The sequence below is a fragment of the Oryzias latipes genome, chromosome 7, assembly GCF_002234675.1.
Source record: "Oryzias latipes chromosome 7, ASM223467v1".
NCBI classification, from domain to species: Eukaryota; Metazoa; Chordata; class Actinopteri; order Beloniformes; family Adrianichthyidae; genus Oryzias; species Oryzias latipes.
Genome location: NC_019865.2, coordinates 29,559,347 through 29,578,412, shown reverse-complemented (window position 1 = coordinate 29,578,412; position 19,066 = coordinate 29,559,347). Strand labels below are relative to the sequence as shown.

The 19,066-nt window shown below is 42.1% G+C and overlaps 1 protein-coding gene across 6 annotated transcripts in view; it reads right to left on the bottom strand.

Moving 5' to 3' along the window:
- tpd52l2 (tumor protein D52 like 2) overlaps positions 1 to 19,066 on the bottom strand; it is a 21,685-nt gene extending 2,619 nt beyond the window's left edge. The window contains exons 1-8 of one of the 6 annotated variants that reach the window (XM_023957011.1): positions 18,831 to 19,066; positions 15,168 to 15,325; positions 13,461 to 13,609; positions 8,959 to 9,006; positions 2,833 to 2,934; positions 1,618 to 1,644; positions 1,140 to 1,184; positions 860 to 908 (exon numbers count right to left, since the gene is read on the bottom strand). In XM_023957011.1, coding sequence (XP_023812779.1) covers positions 860 to 908; positions 1,140 to 1,184; positions 1,618 to 1,644; positions 2,833 to 2,934; positions 8,959 to 9,006; positions 13,461 to 13,609; positions 15,168 to 15,325; positions 18,831 to 18,849 — 597 coding nt within the window. In that variant the 5' untranslated portion in view covers positions 18,850 to 19,066. The remainder of the gene's footprint in view (positions 1 to 859; positions 909 to 1,139; positions 1,185 to 1,617; positions 1,645 to 2,832; positions 2,935 to 8,958; positions 9,007 to 13,460; positions 13,610 to 15,167; positions 15,326 to 18,830) is intronic. The other 5 variants (XM_023957012.1, XM_023957013.1, XM_023957014.1 and 2 more) reach the window with 5 other exon arrangements.

Here is a 19,066-nt window from a genome sequence, read left to right as displayed (position 1 = left end):
TCCTGTTTGGAACGCCAGGGGGGAGGGGTCACTCAGTCCAGGTCTAACATACAGTCAATAGACATGTCGCACACTACTGTGCCACAGGAATCACTGCTTCATTGCTCCTGGAGGTGCCACTAAACAAACAAATGAAGAAACTCAAGGAGCTTGGAGCTGACGAATAAAAAGACGACAGCAGGAAGTTAGCAGATGTCAATGTGAAAAACAGAAAACATCATTGTGTCCGTTTAAAAACAACAAAATGGTGAGAAAATTCTATAAATCTTTTAATTCAATTCCCCCAGGCTGGGCAATAGGGGCTAACAATCCAAATCCACAATTGTTTACACCAAATTTGATTTCTGTTTTAATAGATTTTTTTTCTTCTTCCCTTGAACAAAAAAAGACAAATGGCAGACTATATTTCACAGAAATGTTCATGTTAACATCTGGTTGGGGAGTTGAGCTGAATTCAAAGTGCAGCTAAATAGCAGCATTGGTACCAATGCTTGTAAAAGCAGGTGAGTTGTGAGCTGCTGCTAGCTTTGAGCATCTTTTAGAGACCAGTACGTCTTCCCCTCCAGACTGCCTTTGGTTCAGCCTTCAAACGGATTTTGCAGCGTTGGGTTTGCCGCTCTGAGGCTGAAGTGGCAAAACTGAAGCAGTTCTACAGAACTACAGGACCTGCTCCTGTTTTGGGTTCAACTCCTGCTCTTTGCTAGCTGCCATTTGAACGTTTGAGTGTCCTCTGAACGACGGAGGCCCAAGAGAGGAGAGTGCTGGGAAAATGAACTCCAGATTTTCCCAAAACTCAAACTTTCATGAAATCCCCTCTCTCCCCTCTGGGTGTAGCAGTGCGGGCCGAGTTCTCGCTCACCTTCAGGTTCCCCACCCGGTCCTCAAACGACTTGAAGGTGGGAGAGTTCCTGAAAAACAGACGAGTTGTCATTTACACACAGAAAAAGAGACGAGTTAAACTGAACAAAAACACAGAGAAGGCCTGAACACCTATAGGAACTCGTCTACAGTCTGAGAAACGATGGATTACGGAGACGATGTTAGTAGATGTGGACATCAGGGACAGAGTTACAGGCATGCGACCACATGAAGCCTAAAGCAGCGCCAGACAGACAGACGGGAGCAGAGAGTTACTTTACCTCATGGTGGGCATACTTATTGACTGGCGAATGGAATAGTTGCTACTTTGTAAGCGTGTAAGAGAGGAGACAGAAGAGTAATAGGTGTTAGGAGGCCGGCAGGAGGCTTTCCCACAGGATTCCAGGCTGCTGTCAGCCTCAGACTGCAGAAAACATCACTGAGAACGACTAAAAGTGGTTTTACCTTCAAAAACATGTCTAGAGATACACTATGGTGAATGCACAATCCCTCCAACTGCTTATTTAGGTTTTTACAAAACACTAAACTCTATTATTTTTGGAATAAACTTAAAAAATGTATATTGTTTGTAGTTCAAGATAAGAAAAACGATATGAAGATAAATGCAGCAATAAACAGATTTAGTGTTGCTGTAAAAACAAACCTCCAGAACATCTAAACATCCTACAAACCCAGGAAATGTGAGGAGAAGCTGGTGCTGAGGAAACAAACGTTTAGCTTTGCAGATGTTAGTCTTACCTAAAGGAGTTAGAGAAAGGCAGAGCTCTGCAGGACGAGCCAAGGGAGCAGTAAAAAAAACACAAAGAAAGAGTGAGGGGACAAAGACACTGCAGACATCAGGAGGGGAACATAAAGAGACATTAAGACAGACGCTGCTCATTTATCAGCTGCTTCCTTCACAGGAATCATCACACTTTAGGAAAAATACCAACCGTTAAAGCACAGGTCTGTTGTCTTTCATAAATTCCCTCTGTGAATCCATCATTCTGACTCATCTCGGTCTACCTGAAACAGCAAATGCACAGGCTGCACATGCCCAGACCGACTGCAGCCCCCTCATGTCGTCAACAAGCCCACGGGGAGCCATTCCCATCAGGAGGAAGCATCGGACACACGGTCAGCACTCCAACTGCATTGGTTCCTGCTGCACACATTTCGATAGGAAATCTCCACTCACAGGAAGAACTGAGGTCAGGCATGGAGTCCATTTGCTCCACAAACAAAGCCCTTAATAACCTCTGATGAAGATGCTAAGGATGTCTTCTGAAAGCTCAGAACCGCCAGCCTGACCGCAGAGGCAGGATGCCCTTTTCAGAAAAGGACCCCGAATGCTCAAGAGAAGCCTTCCTTTCTGAAGCATGAGCAGGAACCCAGATACTGAAAGCCCCACTCCCATCGTCTTTGATCCGTTTAAAGAAAAGACCTTCATGGAGCTAGACGTCTGCATTAGAATGGAGCGGAGCACGACACTCGTGTTTCCTATGTCACAACTACAATCTGCTCCTAATTCACCACGAGTTAAATACATATACTCAGAAATGCAATTTAAAAATAACATTTTCATCAGTGAGTCTTTAACATTGATCCTCACTCTGAAAACAGGAAATGAGGCTTATGCTCGGAGTGAACACTGCTGTGACCAGATGAGTGCGGGGAACAGGTCACATGACCTCCACATCTGCTAAACTCCCTCATATGTGAGATGCTGAATGACCACCAGACGGCAGCCGTCACGACAGCTTCCTAAATCTCTGACTGAAAACAGAAATAAACAGAGCACCAAAAACCCACTCGTGTTCACACGTCTCACAAAGCCAGACCTGATTGTGTTTAGGATGGGGCAGAGGGCGGATCAGCAGAGCGACAGCAGCGCTGTCCGGTCTCTTCAGAGAAGTTTGGGATCAGTAAACACAGAACATGCGGATGAACGCACAGCGTGTTGCAGCACAGTACCTCATGTCTCCCAGCTTCCTGCTGATGGCCGTGCCCACCGTGCTGAGAGCGGCGCTCGTCTTCTGTCCTGCCTGAGACAGAGTCTCCTGAGTCTTCTTGTACCTGTAGATCAGAGAGAAAGATGAGGATGGTGGAAAATGGGAAGTGGGGCAAATGGAAGATAGGAAGGCACAGATGCATGGAGGGGGGGGGGGGGGTGTCAAATAAAACAATTGATGAGAAGCGGAAACACAAAAAAATCTTGAAAAAAAGTTACAATTTTCATCTGCAGAAGCAAACAATGTCAGCGTTCACATGTCACACGCTTCTGTCAGGAGCTCTGCAAACACACACCAGGAACTCCATCCACACACACGGCATTTACCGACGAACATGCTAGCGCTGCATCTGGACATGTGTCGTAAGCATGATAGAGTCCGTGGAGGTTACAGAGGAGTTAGTCGTTTACAGGACAGCTTTAGCAACAACAGCAGGAAGGAGTCAGGAACCAAACGGGAGCTGGATGTCAAAATACGATGAGCAGCAAAGAGAAACTTGAGCCTGAAGACCCACATGTCCAGACGGTCTCTATTCCAGCATCCAGCTGGAGGTTTCTGAATGACTCGGCAAAACCCAGTAGGACAGAGATGGGTCGGGAGAACCTATGCAGAACTTCAGGTCCTTTTTGCTTTGAAGCTCATTGATTCTTTCATTGAAACACTGTTTACTCACATGATCATCACACACAAACTCAGCAAACCAGGGGGGGGTTTCCAGAAAGCAGGTTACGCTAGCTCCCACGGTAAGTTTGAGGCTAAAGAAGTGTGAAACCATAGCTTTCGGTTCTAAAAACAGAGGTATGTTTCAGGGTATGCTTAGTTCCCATAGCAACTCATGCTCTGGTCTTAACCTGGTCTGGAGCAGGTTTAGTTGAAGGTTAGTTTGTTTTGAGAGAGGTGAAGCAGCATGGCGTGTCCATTTGAAGATGATTTAGTGGATGAAGAAGCTCAGATAATACTTTTTCTACCATGAGAGGGTGATAAGACCACATATGGATGTTGGAAAAATAAACTTTTTTACATTGATCTAACTTAATTATTTGCTTCGGTTAAGATAAATCATTTTTTAGTTAAGTTAGCTTAAAAATGACACGTAGTTTTCAGACAGTTATTTTTCTTAAATTCAAATTAATTCAATTAAGTAGCTGTAACTTTGGTGCTGCTTTTAGATCGGCATCGCAAGGGATTGTGGGATACCATTCCCTTTGCTGTCTGGACGGATTTGGGTTTAAGTGTGGGTTTTTGACCAAATGTGTTTAGTTGTTTAGCTGTTTTACTGTGTTTTGCCGAGTTATTTTGTCCTACTTTGCTCAAGTCTCTGCACCATGAGTGAGAGGGAGGGAGAGGATGATGAGTTTACGTATATAGCACCCCTACAGTCAAGTACTGTAATGTTAATGTTGGAAAGTTGGTAAATAAACGTGTACCCTCCGTGAATATTGTCTCTTTCTTTTTATTGTTATACAAATGAGTATATCTGCCGGCTCAAACTTAGACCTATGAGAGTTCAAGAATTCTAATTCATTAAGATGAAAAAAAGATTAATTGAATTGGAGTAATATGACATTTAGTTAGATAAATATGTAAATCTGAGTTGTACAAACAATTATTGAGTTTTATAGACGTAAGAAATTAGGTTGAATAAATTTAACTCAATTATTTGTTATTAATAGAAGTAATTCATTTAAATTGGCAAAATTGGATATATATATATAGATATATCTAGATATATCTATAGATATATATATATAGATATATGGATATATATCTATATATATATGCGTCACAAGGAAAATGGAAATAAGATCAAAAACTTGTGCGTTTACTTTCTCTGTTCTACTACAAGCAGAAACTCTTTTGATGATGATGAGCGTATAATCTTCATATGCCGTCATTAAAATCTCAGACTCCGTCTCACTGAAGTGTAGCGCTTTTTTTCTCCACACGTTTCCATGGAGACTCCGGAAATTGGCGATCCATTGAGAATGTCTTTATGTACCTGCCGTGCACGAGCATTAACCCAGGGTTACCAAATCGAGCGTAATTACGCCGACTTATATCCGGTCTTTTGGAACCGACATACCCCGAGTAAGCAAGTTCAGGCGGATTTCAGCCAGAGTTCAGGGTTAAAGTCAGGGTAGTTTAAACATGCTTCCTGGAATACCCCCCTGATACATTCTGAATGACCCCTTTGTTGAATTCTCAGGTGGACAGCACACAGAGAGAGGTTTAAAAGTTAAAAACTGAACTTCTTACTTCTTTTATTTTTTCATCACCAAATAGAGCTCGCAAAGCTCTAAACTCTGGAGAAAAGCTCAGACTTCTGGAAAGTTTTTCTTCATTCATGATGTTGTGACGTCATGGGTGTGTCGTGTGTGTGTGTGTAATCGATCCACACTTGAGTTCTACTTGGTTCAGTACTTTAGGTGAAGCCTCCTCATATCCTGATTTGGGCAGCAATGGGAGCAGTGTGTTCCTACAGCTGGATTAACGTCAGCTATCCAAGCAGCTGCTAATCACCTCCAACTGTCTGATTCAAAGTCAGATGTAACGTGTAGAAAAGCAAACAATGGAGATAAATGCCTCAAATGAGGAATCAGGTCGTAACTTTGCTCAGTTTGTTTGTATTTTAGGACTTCATATACTTTTCTGTTCCTCTGGGATCACCTTAGTCCTACTTTGCTTAATTTCTCCCTCTTGATAAATTTTATGTATAAATAGTGTTTTGGTAGACAAATATTAGTGTATCCTGTTTGATTTGATAAAAATGCCCCAACCATTTACCTAATAAATCATCCCTTCAGTGGGAATTCCCTCTTAAGGTTGCGTTTATTTATAAGTCTGCAGTTTCTCCACCTCAGTTCAGTTTTTTGTGGCTTTAACCTTGAAGGAGAAATATATTTGGAATGCCTTTACTTGAATTATTAATTATATTTGGAGTAAGTGAATTCATGGGGGGAGGGGTATGTTTGGATTTGGTCCTTCCTTACTAAATTGATTTATGCTTTGTGTACTATCAAAACGGGATTCATTTAACTGAAAAAGGCCATGCAAATATTCATAAAGTCTGCAAAACATTATTTCAAGTCAAAGCTACTAAGCTATGCAGCATGTTGGACTTATCCCCTCACCATTACCCTTCCTGCCTACCTTGCAAAGAGTTGAGTGCATTGACCAAATATGACCGGGAGCAGGTGAGAGTGACGTCACCCCCAGGAAATGACTCATTTCTGGCTCCAAAGACAGGTCAATTCAGTCCCCATTTTTTCATGATATGGATGCTGCCATGTTGTAGCCAGATGGCGTCAATAAGCAGTGATTGGTCAGAGATGGTCTGAGTCAAGGTTTCTATGGCAACCAGTCAATCAGGAGTGAGCTTGTTGAAAGTCTACACCCCTACCACTTGAAAGCAGGCTAGGAGGAATCTGACAAACGTTTAACATGTTCATTGTAAGACCACATACTTTCACTGAGGCATCTGATTGGTCAGTTTATAGCTAGAATAAAATAATCATGAAAAAAACGAGGATCATCAAGAAGATGTTAAAAAAGGCATCAGATCCAGAACGGTTCTTCTGACCAATAGAATGACTGAGGAACAGCTGTTTATTTCTCTATAGAAGTCTATGGGATTTTGGCTTCCTGGAGTCGGCGGGTACTCCCTGTTTGGAACGCAACGGGGGGTTGGGGAGGTATTGCTTAGTCCAGTTCTCGTATACAGTCAATGGTTGGGAGTAGCAAACCATGCCCCATGGTTTGCTACTCCCCACCATGCCCCACGGGTTCGGTCAGAACAGGCAGTCAGTTCCATTCCTGAGTATGTTTGAGCCCCAAGTGCACTGATGTTTCATGGTTGGTCATGACCAAGCACACTTCCTAAACCAGCTTGCAGAGGCAGGCCGGGTCATGGTTCAGAGCGCTGTTCTCCAAAGCTTAAAAGCTTATTACTGATCACCCCTTACTTACCCTGCTGGTAAGAGCTCGGCAGAAAAACATTCAATGAGCCACTGTGCCCCATAAAACAGACCAGTGAAGAGTGTTGCTGTTTTAAGGCCCGTACACACCGGGACGAATATTCGCCAGGCGTTATTCGCCAGCGTTTTTCGCCACGTTTTTTGTGTTCACACCCAGGCGATTTTCGCTGACGGTGAGCCGAGCGAACATGCAATTTCATTCCCTGACATTAGATGGCGCTTAATGTAAAACAGAAATACTCCTGTACACAAGGTGGCGCTGCGCAACTTTACGCTTCTTAAAGTCGCTTTTCACTCAGAAGAAGAGAGCAAGTATTTACACGCTTGTCAGAATCAAACAAAGAAAACATGAATATTTCAAGCACCAGTAGCTCCAACTGGTGCTTGGTTCGGGGATATTTTAGAATGTCCGTCATTATTGCTTCGCGGCTGTGTAGACGCTACTTGGCGTCTATCTTCTTCGCTGGTATGTGTGCTCAGCAAGGCAGCTTTGTGTTTGAGCGCCCCCAAGTTGTGTTTTACTGTAACTTCAGAAGCTCCAGACACGTGAGCAAAAGCGCCATTCTCATTGGTAGAGTAGATTTCGACGCGACGCGTCGAAAAAAAAAAACGAACCCGAGGCGTTTTTTTTTTTTTGACGCTTTAACGCCTGGCGTTTTTTCGCGTCTGTGTGCACACTCTCGTTGGTGCCCTTTGTTTAGTCACGAGGCGTTAAACGTCGGCGAAAATCGCCGGCGAAATTCGTCCCGGTGTGAACAGGCCTTTAAGATCAATTTCTCTGCAAACTTGAATTTAGCCTTTTTGCTGGGAAGCCAGCAAAAAGAATCCACAGCCACGTACTGTGTGGGGTGTGTAAACACCCAAACTTGTGCCCAGTTGTCACCCATCAGGTTAAAAACAAAAGGAAAACATTGTGAAATTTATGTTTCATTCAGTTTTTTCTGTCTAATTGCCTTAATCTACAGTTCGGCACCTTAATCTGGCCTGGTTACAGTTTGAGGGGGGCTGCAGAGTGCTGGCGGTAAGAGTGTGAACAAAGGGGTGATGGGATGTCGGCGTACTCCGCACCAACAGTCCCACCCACAAATCAGAAGAGAATTTCTGATGAACTACGGTACAGCATAATCCTTTCATTCATCTTCTTGACCGTTTATTCCCTTTCGGGGTCACGGGGTTGCCGGAGCCTATCCCGGCCACTTGGGCGTAGGCAAGGGATACCCTGGACTGGTCGCCAGTCTGTCGCAGGGTAGAATGTCTTCAATCACACATCCATTCACTCTCACACTCACACTCACACCTATGGACAATTTAGAGTTGCTAATTAACCTATGAAGCATGTTTTTCGATGGTGGGAGGAAGCCGGAGATCCCGGAGAAAACCCACGCATGCACGGGGAGAACATGCAAACTCCACACAGAAAGGCCCCCCGTTGATGTAGTTTATCATGTCCCCCAGCCGGGACTTGAACCGGGGCCTTCTTGCTGTGAGGCAAGAGCGCTAACCACTGCGCCACCGTGCAGCCCTTACAGCATAATCATAAATAAAAAATACTTTTTTTTTTTTTTTTTTTTTTACAATGTATCAAAAGGTTTTTACTAGTAAACCATTCGGTCAATGGTGAGTGACTGAAGAAACGGAAACATTATCCCAAAACAAATTGGTCAGTATAAAAAAAACAGACTGAAAATAGAGAGAAAAACACATTTTCCTTCAGAACATCTGGATATAAACTCATGATTAGGTATCTGCATGTTGGACTGGCTAAATGAGTAAACATGTTAGTAAAAGCACTGATATTTAATGCATTTTTCTCCAAACAGAAAATTCAGAAGTTTCACCAGCTGTGGCAAACCGTAGATTAAACTTTACAACAACAACAAAAAAACTTTAGGAACTGAAATAGTCAATTCTAAAGAAGGAAAGCCAACATAAAAACCGAAATGTGCATCACGCTCTACCTCAGAGACAGAAAAGACCCGCTGAACTACAGGAGCCTCCTGAGCTCAGAAGCGAAGAGCGCAGAGAGACAAACGTCCCAGAAAGCAAACCGAACGGAAACAAAGCCAAGCTCATCTACATCAGTGTAAGATCAGAGAAGAAAGGGGGGAACTCACGCTTCAGAGTGGGCAATGTCATCCAAAGTGGCTGAGGCAGTGAGATATCTGAAGACACAACAGCAGCATTATGACACATTCTCAATGCGACGCAGTTCAGTTCAAAATTTAAGTCCTAACATCAACAACATTCAAACACATGAAACATTTGACATCTGTAGAAACATTTGATTGACTGGATTCTTGTGGGTTAGACCTAGTCCTAGGCCCAAAGGGTTAATGATCCCAGTCTAGAGCAGAGGAACGTGGTCTAAGTGCTCAACTGAATGAAAATGATTGAAGAAACATTGAGATTTGTTGATTTGCAGTTTTCCTGCCTGAGGGACCTTCCTGTGGAGGTCCACCAGTCAAAAACCGTCAGTTTCAGAAGCTGAAGAGACTCGTTCAAACCTGTTCTGCTTCAAAACCTGCTTAAGGCCCAACAGAAGTGAGTCATGCCATCATCAGGCTGCTATGTAGAGCACGTCACACTTTTGTTTAAAGCGCTGACTGTCCTCCATCTGAACATCCGGCTTAAGTATCAAGGAAGCAAAAAATAATAGTTGAAATACAAGTTAGAAAACAGAAAACAGAGTTTCTACACTTGTATACAAATAACAAAAAGGGTTTTTATAGCAGCCAGTTGGGAAAATCTTTTAAACACCTGTGAAACCTTCAAAGATTGACCTCACCCCTGTGATCCACCCATTCACAAGTCCTAAGCAGTTCAGGGTTGCTGTTATTAATCACGTATGCTCTTAGAAGGCCCCTTTTCAACCATTCACTCTGGTTCATAAGCAGCATGTCCGTCCGGTTTGGACACCAGCTGTCATGCCTGAATGTTGATCAAAGATTTGCCGTTTGCTGCTTCCTTTTCTGCTCCTGAACGTCCTTCACAATCATGAAGGGAGCAAAAAGACGACATGGAGGTAATCAGAAAGTACATCTATTTCTGAACTGAAACCCGGGTAGGTCAAGCTGCCAAACTGCCCAGACCAACTATGTGAGGAAGCCTGCCAATCCAGTTCCGTTAGGAAGCAGTGAAGTGGAAACTTCCAGCAGCTTCAGAGCTCACGGCCTTGAGAAATATACTCATTCTATAGTTTTCCTCCAGCTGAAGACTGTCTTCTGCCAGACCACAATCTTCTGCAGTCCTTCAACCCCCTGCACATCCCTCAGACATAACTCATTAGGTTATCATTTACAGAACAAACTGCCAAATTATCCTTCAAAAAGGAAGAAATGATGATAAACTAAATACAGCAAAGTTACAAAAGACTTCAAAAAGGGGTGCAAATTAATAAAAGTAAAAGGATGTGTTTGAACTGGATGTAGAATCACTTCCCTATTTCAGCTTACTATCTTTGAGGCTACACTAAAAACCTTCATCTTTGACAAACTTAAGGACAGCCCCATACCTTCAGGTACTAAAGGCTAAAACAGCTGGGGCTTGATTTAGGCTCCTTTACACACTTTTGTTCCTGTGTACCCTTCTTCTATTCCATTTTTTACCCATGTATCCATGTGTCATTGTTGGAGTTGCATGTTGTCCTGACATGAGTGTTTGCTCGTTTCCCGCCTGCTCTTTCAGCTTTGCTGTTTCTAACGCATTTCTCTCACCCTAATAGACTTTACAGTGATTTCATGCTTGATGTTTTTTGCCATTTGTGTCGAGCCTCGAGACTCACCCCGCTTTCAACTGAAGTGCAACAGACTAGAGACCTGTTCAGGATGAAGCCCGCCTTCACCCAACACTAGCTGGGTTAGCTCTAGCTAGCCCATGACTCCTAAAGGGATCCGAAGGGTTCTGAAGATGGATGGATGGATGGATGGACCAAGGGTGGTGAACTCCAGGCTTCAGGGAGCACTGCGTCTGCATGTTTTCCTGATAATCAATGCCCTTTTCAAAGCAGTTTACCTGGATCAGGTGTGTCCAGTCCATCAGAACATGCCAAAAGAGAGTATGTTAGAAAGCAGAAGGATTGTGTCCCTGAAATAGACCCAACCCGGCAGATTTGCTCAGAGCATAGTTTGTGTCTTGGAGGTTGTTAGGGGGTGGGGGGGGTCGCAGCACAACTTAGCTCAACCATGACAGAGGACATGCAATGTAGTATATGAGTTTGCAGAGAAAAGCCTGGTTCTCTTCAGACTGACAACATCACAGGAGACTTTTCCCTTAATGGAGAATAGCCACTGATGTGATTGGTGGGGGGAGGCCCTGAAAGGAAATTGAACTAAAAAACTCCCAATTTAACAAAAAGTTTTTGAAATTTAGAAACCATAAACATTTTTGTAGTAGATTTGTAACTTCTTACGAGTGTAGTTCTTTTAAAGCTTCTTTTAGGAGATACGTCTGAGTAAAAATTGTGTGTGGGAGTAATTGCTGTGTGTCTTGAAATGACAAACGAAGCCAGTATTTTGGCTTTTTTCTTCTATGTGTGGTTTTCCCACCAACCCTTTGCTTAAAGTGATGTTTGCACTGGATAGAAAATGTTGTCCTGAACACACAAGATTATCTCCTTTAGTTGGGATGTTTTCTGCTCCCTCCAGATGAGCACCGAGGTCAAATGAAGTAAATCTAAAGAGGTTTGAAGTGACAGTTTTGATAAAAAGAGCAGAGCTCTTCTGATTTTTCTGTCTTAGCCAGATATGCGCACACAAAGGTACAGATACAGAACTCCTGCCATTTGTATACCTACACAGAAGAAGCACAAGCGTAGCTGAGCACTTGAAATGTAGAAAAAACAAGAAATTGAAAATACTCTTGTACTTTATTACAAGGATGTGGCATATTGCACAAGTAAATGCGGCAGACAAACTGCACGTCACACCCTTCTGACTGTTCATGCCTTTCAGTGATAAGATGAAGATGCCGTTTAAAACACATTAAAGCAAAGCTTCAGCGTTTGAATCGGAAGTACTGCAAGAACTCTAGTAGCAACTGAAGTTACTGTGAGTCTATTTTGTGGAACAAAGCTGCAGCAAAACTTTCAGCACAAACACAAAAAAGACAAGTCATGCAGAGAGGAAGCACCCGATGGGCTTAAAATAAGAAAGAAATGCTGCTACAGAGGAAAGATAAGGAAACGAGCCATCATTCATGCAGAAACAAATGACTTCAGAGGAAGTGGAAAACAAAGATAAAACAGAAATGGAGAGAATTCTTGACCTGATTCACAAAAGGTACCATTGTAATGAAACTGACCAAAGATGAGAAGCAGCCTGATAGGGTGACAGAGACCATCCATAGCAACCTTCTACTAGAGAGAAAAATGCAGCATCTGCGTCACAAACAGCACAAAGCCAACAGATGATGCTGCGAGGTTAGCACTGAAACATGAAGGAGTCTCACTTCAGTGCTAAAAGTCAAAGCCCACTTCCAGCAGAGCGCAGACCCTGGGAAACCCCCCCCATAACAAGGACGTATTGTTCAAGTTCTTTGCAGAACGAGATTCTCGCAAAAAACGGTCAACTTCATACCCGTGTCAAGGTAAGACTGGTGAAGCGGCGGCAAACAAGCTCAGACGGTGAGACCAAGACAAGGTCAAAGGTCAGTGGACCATCACACAAACAGGCCTATGCAGCACAACAGGACTGATCCCAGCAGCTCACACTGCAACTGCACTCACCCACCATCACACACCCCTTTCAGCTTAATCAGAGACAGGAGGGAGTTGAGAAGTAGAGCTACACCCGTCACTCACACCAGGGACGGTTGTCCCAGAGGAGGCTCTGAGCTGCAGTCGCCTCACCTCACCTCATTTACTCATCCCTAACGAGGCCTACATCTTTAAATCTACTTAAATGCCCATTTAAAAATGAAAATAATTCTGATACAAGAGGACAGACATTGTATGTGAGATTAGAGCACCAGCAATTCAGTCTGTTCAATTGCCATCAGATGAGGAAATAACCCTACCTGAAATGTTATTTAAGACTAATAAATGTCTATAATGGAGCCACCACAATGAACACCTGTGCAGGTGAAAGTTACGTCCAACACTTGTTAGTGTTAGTAAGTTTAATAGAAAGCAAAGTGAAAGTTATTAATAAAAGTTTCAAAATGATGGTTATCATGTTTATTTTCCTGTTCTAAGCATAATTTCTCCAGGTAAAAGACTAGGAAGTCTTTCTGATCATGTACTAAATGGGTTCAGATAACAAAAAAACAAGATTTATAACTAAAAACTTTTTTTTTGTTTACCTGGAAAAGGATAACATTAAGGACACATGCTTGTTTTTAGTCTTTTACCCATAAACTCTCCTACGCCAATGAGCATCTGAAGGGTAGGAAGGTACACTCCATGTGTTCCTTACTTTTCTGACCCGCATCAACCACAAAATCCTAAAGAACTGAGCTCTGAGCATGTGATTTGGATCCAAACTCTTCATCAATGAGACACCATTTTTGGTTTAAAGAGGAAGAAACACCAAGACATAGGCAAAGGGGAGAACAGGACAGAAGTACAAATGAAGGCCTTTGACAAAGGTCTTTTTCAACCAATCACAGCCTGCATACATACGCGTTTGAGGTCTGTACGTCCTGCCAGCCCTTGGTGAGATTGTGCCGTAGCTCATCCAGAGGGGTGAGGCCCAGCTTCCTCTTGAGCTCTGAGGCGTGTCTCTCCTTGGCGGACAAAACCTGGCGCAGGGTGTTGATCTCCTCCTCCACCTGAAACACAACGGTCCATCAGAGGACGCAAACGTGGACTTCCCAAAAGATTTTACAGGAAAACAAATATATTTCAGACCCTCTGAGGCTAAGCACATTATTTCAGATGTGAAACGTACCAATGGCTGTTTAAAACTGTGTTTTATGGGATGTCTGGGTCTATGTGTGTTAAGAGTAAGAAAAATACTGTTTTGCAAATAAAATATTGCATTTTTGCTATCAGCCAAAGAACTATGGTCACAAATGCCAATCAACAGTTTGTAATGTAACAATTACTATACACACACACACACACAAGGTTAATGTTATTGTCTTGATTATATGAATGCTCTAAACACAAAAGAACAAACCGTTAACTTGCTCATTGAATTTCACCTATATCATCCCATCGCTAACCTTAGGGATGGGATGATATATATTTTCCAATATTTCCCCTGCACCTGTGGCCGGTAGCAGAGATTCGCTGACACCAATACTTAAGTGTCTACAGTAACACAATGCTTAGTTTTCCGGTTTTTCTTTATTAGAAATGAACAACTTTTCCTTTACTGGACAATCCCATTGACCTCTTTAAACATACAGCAAAGGATCTCGTAGTAACAAGTATCACTTTAAAACGTTCATATAAATGTATCTGTAAACATTCAGACCATTTGATGAATATTGAACATAACCTAAACCATGAACTCCTTATTGCCAGAGATCTATTAAGAACAACATGGATCGTTATCAAAAGTAGCATTTACCTGAACACAGTCAATTACTGACTATGACTTTAAACATAAGCTTCATAATCTATTAGGAAAACGTTTAAAAAACAAACCGTTTCTGAAAACAGTCAGAAGAATATTGGTAGATTTTTTAATATCAGAAATATCGGCCGATACCGATACTGGCACCGTATCGCCCATCCCTGCTGTTACTGTGTCTGTATTAATTATCTTATTTTCATAGATCTACTGGAACTGTAGTCAGAAAGTTTTTAAGGATGGAAAAGCGGGAGAACATTTTCAGGATTTACTCTAAAGTGATCAAAAGCAACATAGATGTTTTTGCATAGTTTACTGCTGACGTTAACCAGGAAGTTGACAGAAAAACTGACAGGGTTTAAAGTGGCAACTATCATTTCTTTCTAAATCTTTGTGCTCTGTTAAGGTTTGTAGATTAAATACCTATTTTGATGTTCATGTATCCAGTAAAAAGAAACATAGCAATCATTTAATCATTATATATTGAATAGTAAGAATTGTGGTTCCATCTGTGAATTGTTCATCTTGATTTATGAATCAAATCGCCACCCAAGTAACAATCCACAGCCCTACTGGCTCTAAAAAAAACCTTCCTTTTAGAAAAGAGAATTAAATGTATATCTTATGACCTTTTTCCAATATTCCTTGAAGACAACAGCAGTAGTTTTACAACAAAAGCAACAGTAAAAGGTCATAAATAGTACAACAGCTCTGAAAAACAAAATTCTACAAAGATGTGAGAGTTTGAATACGTACCCTTATAATAATGACAGATATAATGACAGTGAGGAGCACAGCCCCTGACCTACCTTGGTGAGTTCAGAGCGCAGTTCCACAGCTTCTTCCTCCGTCACTCCAGGGGGAAGGGGGGGAGCCGAGTTTCCCACTGCCCCACCAGCAGGCATGTCAGACAGGGAGTCTGAATGATCCATGCTGGGAGCCTTATGAGGAGAGTTCAGGTTGATATCTGGGGCAAAAGCACAAGGCGAAGGGAAAGAAAGATAAAGAAAATGCTGGTAAACTTGAGACATGTGAGATGAAAGCGAATCTGCAGCAAGACTGAAGGAGAACAGGAAATTGGAGTTGTCCTTAACATTCAATTTAGTTTTAATATTCTTCTCCCCCTTAGTATGATCTGTGTTATTATATATGTTATGATTATTTTAATGTTTTGTGATGTATGTAACCTTTTTTTAATGAATTGGTATTTTAAATTATTTTAATTAATCAATCCACTACAAAAACCATCAGGACACATGTCCCATAATGCATTGTTTTGTAGTCTGTAGGGCAGCTTTCAGTCAGTTCAGTTTCCAGCTGTGTCCGGGTAGGTTTGCCCCTTGCTCCCACCCCTTTCTCGCGATATTTTTGTGATGATTGACAGTTGATGTTGGAGCAAAAACAAAAATATATGTCACACACCAGGTGATCTGCGCAACGTTGAGTTCACCTGGGTGATCTCAAACACGCTTATTGTGCATCTTGGCTGCACCTATTTGGTGTCACAAAGATAAATTTCCATCAGTTTTCTTTACTTATTTGTACTGTCATGACAGCGATGGTGCTGTCAGTTTACCTTCTTGTTGCATTTTCAAAAGTGCAGAATAAAATGTGACACTGAATTTGAAACAGCACATTGTAATTTCTGCATCTATTATTAAAGTATTTATTAGTAATACAGTGGAAATTAGTAGATTTGGTTAGAATGTTGATTTACGGTATGCGCCCCTAAATTTTCTGGTTGTGCCCCTAAAATTTTCAGTTAGGGGCCACTGTGCTCCTAGTGAAAAAAGTTAGTCTGGAGCCCTGCATTACTGCAGCGAAAATACTAAAAATGCTGTAAAGCTCTAGCACTGGCGAAGACAGTTAACTCCACAAGCTGCACATACTTTTAGACAACTGCTGGACAAACACACAATGTTCCTGCAAGAAGTCTGCAGGAACAAACTACGATCAAGAGTTTCTTCAAACTGGTTAAACAAAACAGTCAGACATTCTGAAAGCTCCACCTGCAAAGTATATTTACCGAGGAGGAAAATGAAAACAGAAGATAATTCAGAAATCTGCCAGCAATGAAAACCATTAGTCCTCCGATTCAAAATTCAGTTTCCGTTCTGCGAGCAGCTTGTGGTGAATGTTCACTCTGAACGTAAGCGCTCAGACTTTCAACGGACAGTAACGTCCACCGTCCTCCCGTCTGCTGGCAGTCCTGCTGGTCGACAAACAAAGAGGTGTTGACTGTGTGTCGATCACACTCCACGCCCAGCCTAACCTGAACCATAACCCTGCTAGACCTGAACCCACATGGCCCTGCAGTTCCAAGAACCAGCTCCGCCACGGGAACAGCAGCTTATCATGTGGACAAAATAAAGAGCCAGATTCAAAGATACTCTGACAGCAGGAAAGTTACTACGGTATTTCAGAGCAAACCAGACGCAATCATCTCAGAGTACGGCTGGACAAAAAGAATTACTTATATCACAATTAGGCCTGCACAATATACCGCAAATGTATGGTTATCGCAATATCCAGCTCTGCAATATGCATGTCGCAAAGGGTAGCGAAAATCGCAATAAATCGTAAACCTTAAATGTGTTAATACAATCTTATGGCAGCTTGAAGCATTTAACAAATCAAATAAATCCCTTTATGCATTTGACCAATCGGATGGAGGCCTATTATGTTAGAAGTTTGTCTCATATGTCGACAGGGGTCATTTAGAGTATAATTTTTAAACTGTTACAATGAAATGCTAATGATGTTTTTGGTTACTTTGTTATTTGTTTATATACCGCAAATTATACCGTTATCGCAATATTAATCTCTAATATCGCATATCGCGAGTTTTCCTCATATCATGCAGCCCTAATCACAATATTGTTTTTTTTCACATGGGGCAATAACAATGTATATCACGATATAAACACGATGAACTATATTTGTCAAGTTTGAACACTCTGCTCCTAAGAGAAATGTGTCATCATCAGCAGATGCACTGAAAGAACATGATTAAAGTAAAAGTTTCAAAACGAGAACATAAATAAAGCAGAAAGCCACACGTTTGATCGGTTTAGCTTTCTGTTTTATTTATGTGGCCATCGAGAAAAAGCTCTGCCGTGATAAAAGTAATTACCATTTTATCGCCTAGTCCTACCTAAAAAGAAATATTCTGCGTAGGTTAGAAGTTACTGTGTTGGGGCCAGAAACCTGAAGTCCTTTCGTAGCTCTGAATGAAAACAGAATGTCAACTTCTGTATCGTCTAGTAAAGTCAAAACAAAAATGAGAGCAAAACACGTGCAGTATGAATAGGAAAGCTGGATTTTGAAATCACGCCAGCCTTCTCTCAATTAGGTTGTTGCAAGTAGATTGAATGACATTGCAACACACAAACATGACAAGGCAAATAAAGAGAATTAAACTCGGCTAAACCGACAGCCATCCTCCACACTTCCATCAGCATCACCCTCAGTGATGATCCGTTTATCGCTCATCAGCTGAAGTTATGGTATTTACAGAGCAGCTTTTAAATTCCAGGGCACCCCATAGTCCCGTACTACATAGTTTTTTAGTAGTAAGGGATTAATCAATGTTTTGAATGTTTTACGCCAGACCACACACTTTTGAAGCATCTGATTGGTCAGTTTTTAACTTAAATAACTTGGACTACAGAAGAAAATGTCAAGAAAATGTTAAAAATTAGCTAGCAGAGCAAGAAGAAATAGAATGACTGAGTAAAGCTGTTTATTTTTCTATACGAGTCTGGTGTTTTAGCTTCTTGGAGCCAATGGGTACTTCCTGTTCGGAAAGGAAAGGGGGAAGGGCCACTCAGTCCAGTTCCTGTATACAGTCAATGAGCAGACAAGTTTCAGCTGATGAGAACAACGCTGTCTGACCTTTACAAACAGAACCGTGTTCTGAGGTTTCTTCTTCTTTACCTTTATTTTTTCAAATACATCCGGACAAATATCCGTGATTACGTCTTCTGTCAATCACGCATGCGCCCTGCCTTTCACCAACCAAGCAACAACATTTAAGGCAGCTGTTGTTTTGGGAGAAACCAGTGTCACCAAAACAACACTCGGTGCTATTCTATTTGCACACGTGGCTATTTTACAAACACGAGCGTATTTATGAGAGGGGGGGAGACTTTATTTATTTGTTTTATAAACACGCCATCCGTTTCCCCCCCGACTGAGGCGAAGTGTCGGTGGACAGCAGAGCCGGGACAGCTGCAACATTCCCCAATAATTTCACCTGCTGTGGTGCCTGGCACGAACCGGCGGGCCCGTTCTCACTTTACCCCCGAATACCCACGATTTACCTACACTTTACTGAACAGAAACCCGGGACAGTCACAAGAACTAAAACTCTACTAGTAAACGTGCGGGTTTCCAGATGAAAACAACATTTTCGCACACTCATCGAATGCTAAGTGCAGCTAACTTGCCCCAAAGCTAACAATTAACGTTACCTTGACTGGCAGGGTCCATGGCGGCGGTCACTCTGACAGAACAAGAACTCCTCCCGAGTTAACTTTCACTGAAAGAGCTGAACCTGCCGCTCGCAAACGTGAACGTGGCCTAAAGACCGTAAACTCGCAAGATAAATCAGCTTGACAGGCGCCACATACACACACACAAGCGTCGTTGTTAGAAATGTTCAGCAGTTAAACGCCCCAGCTCCAATATCCGCCTGTAAAGCTAACAC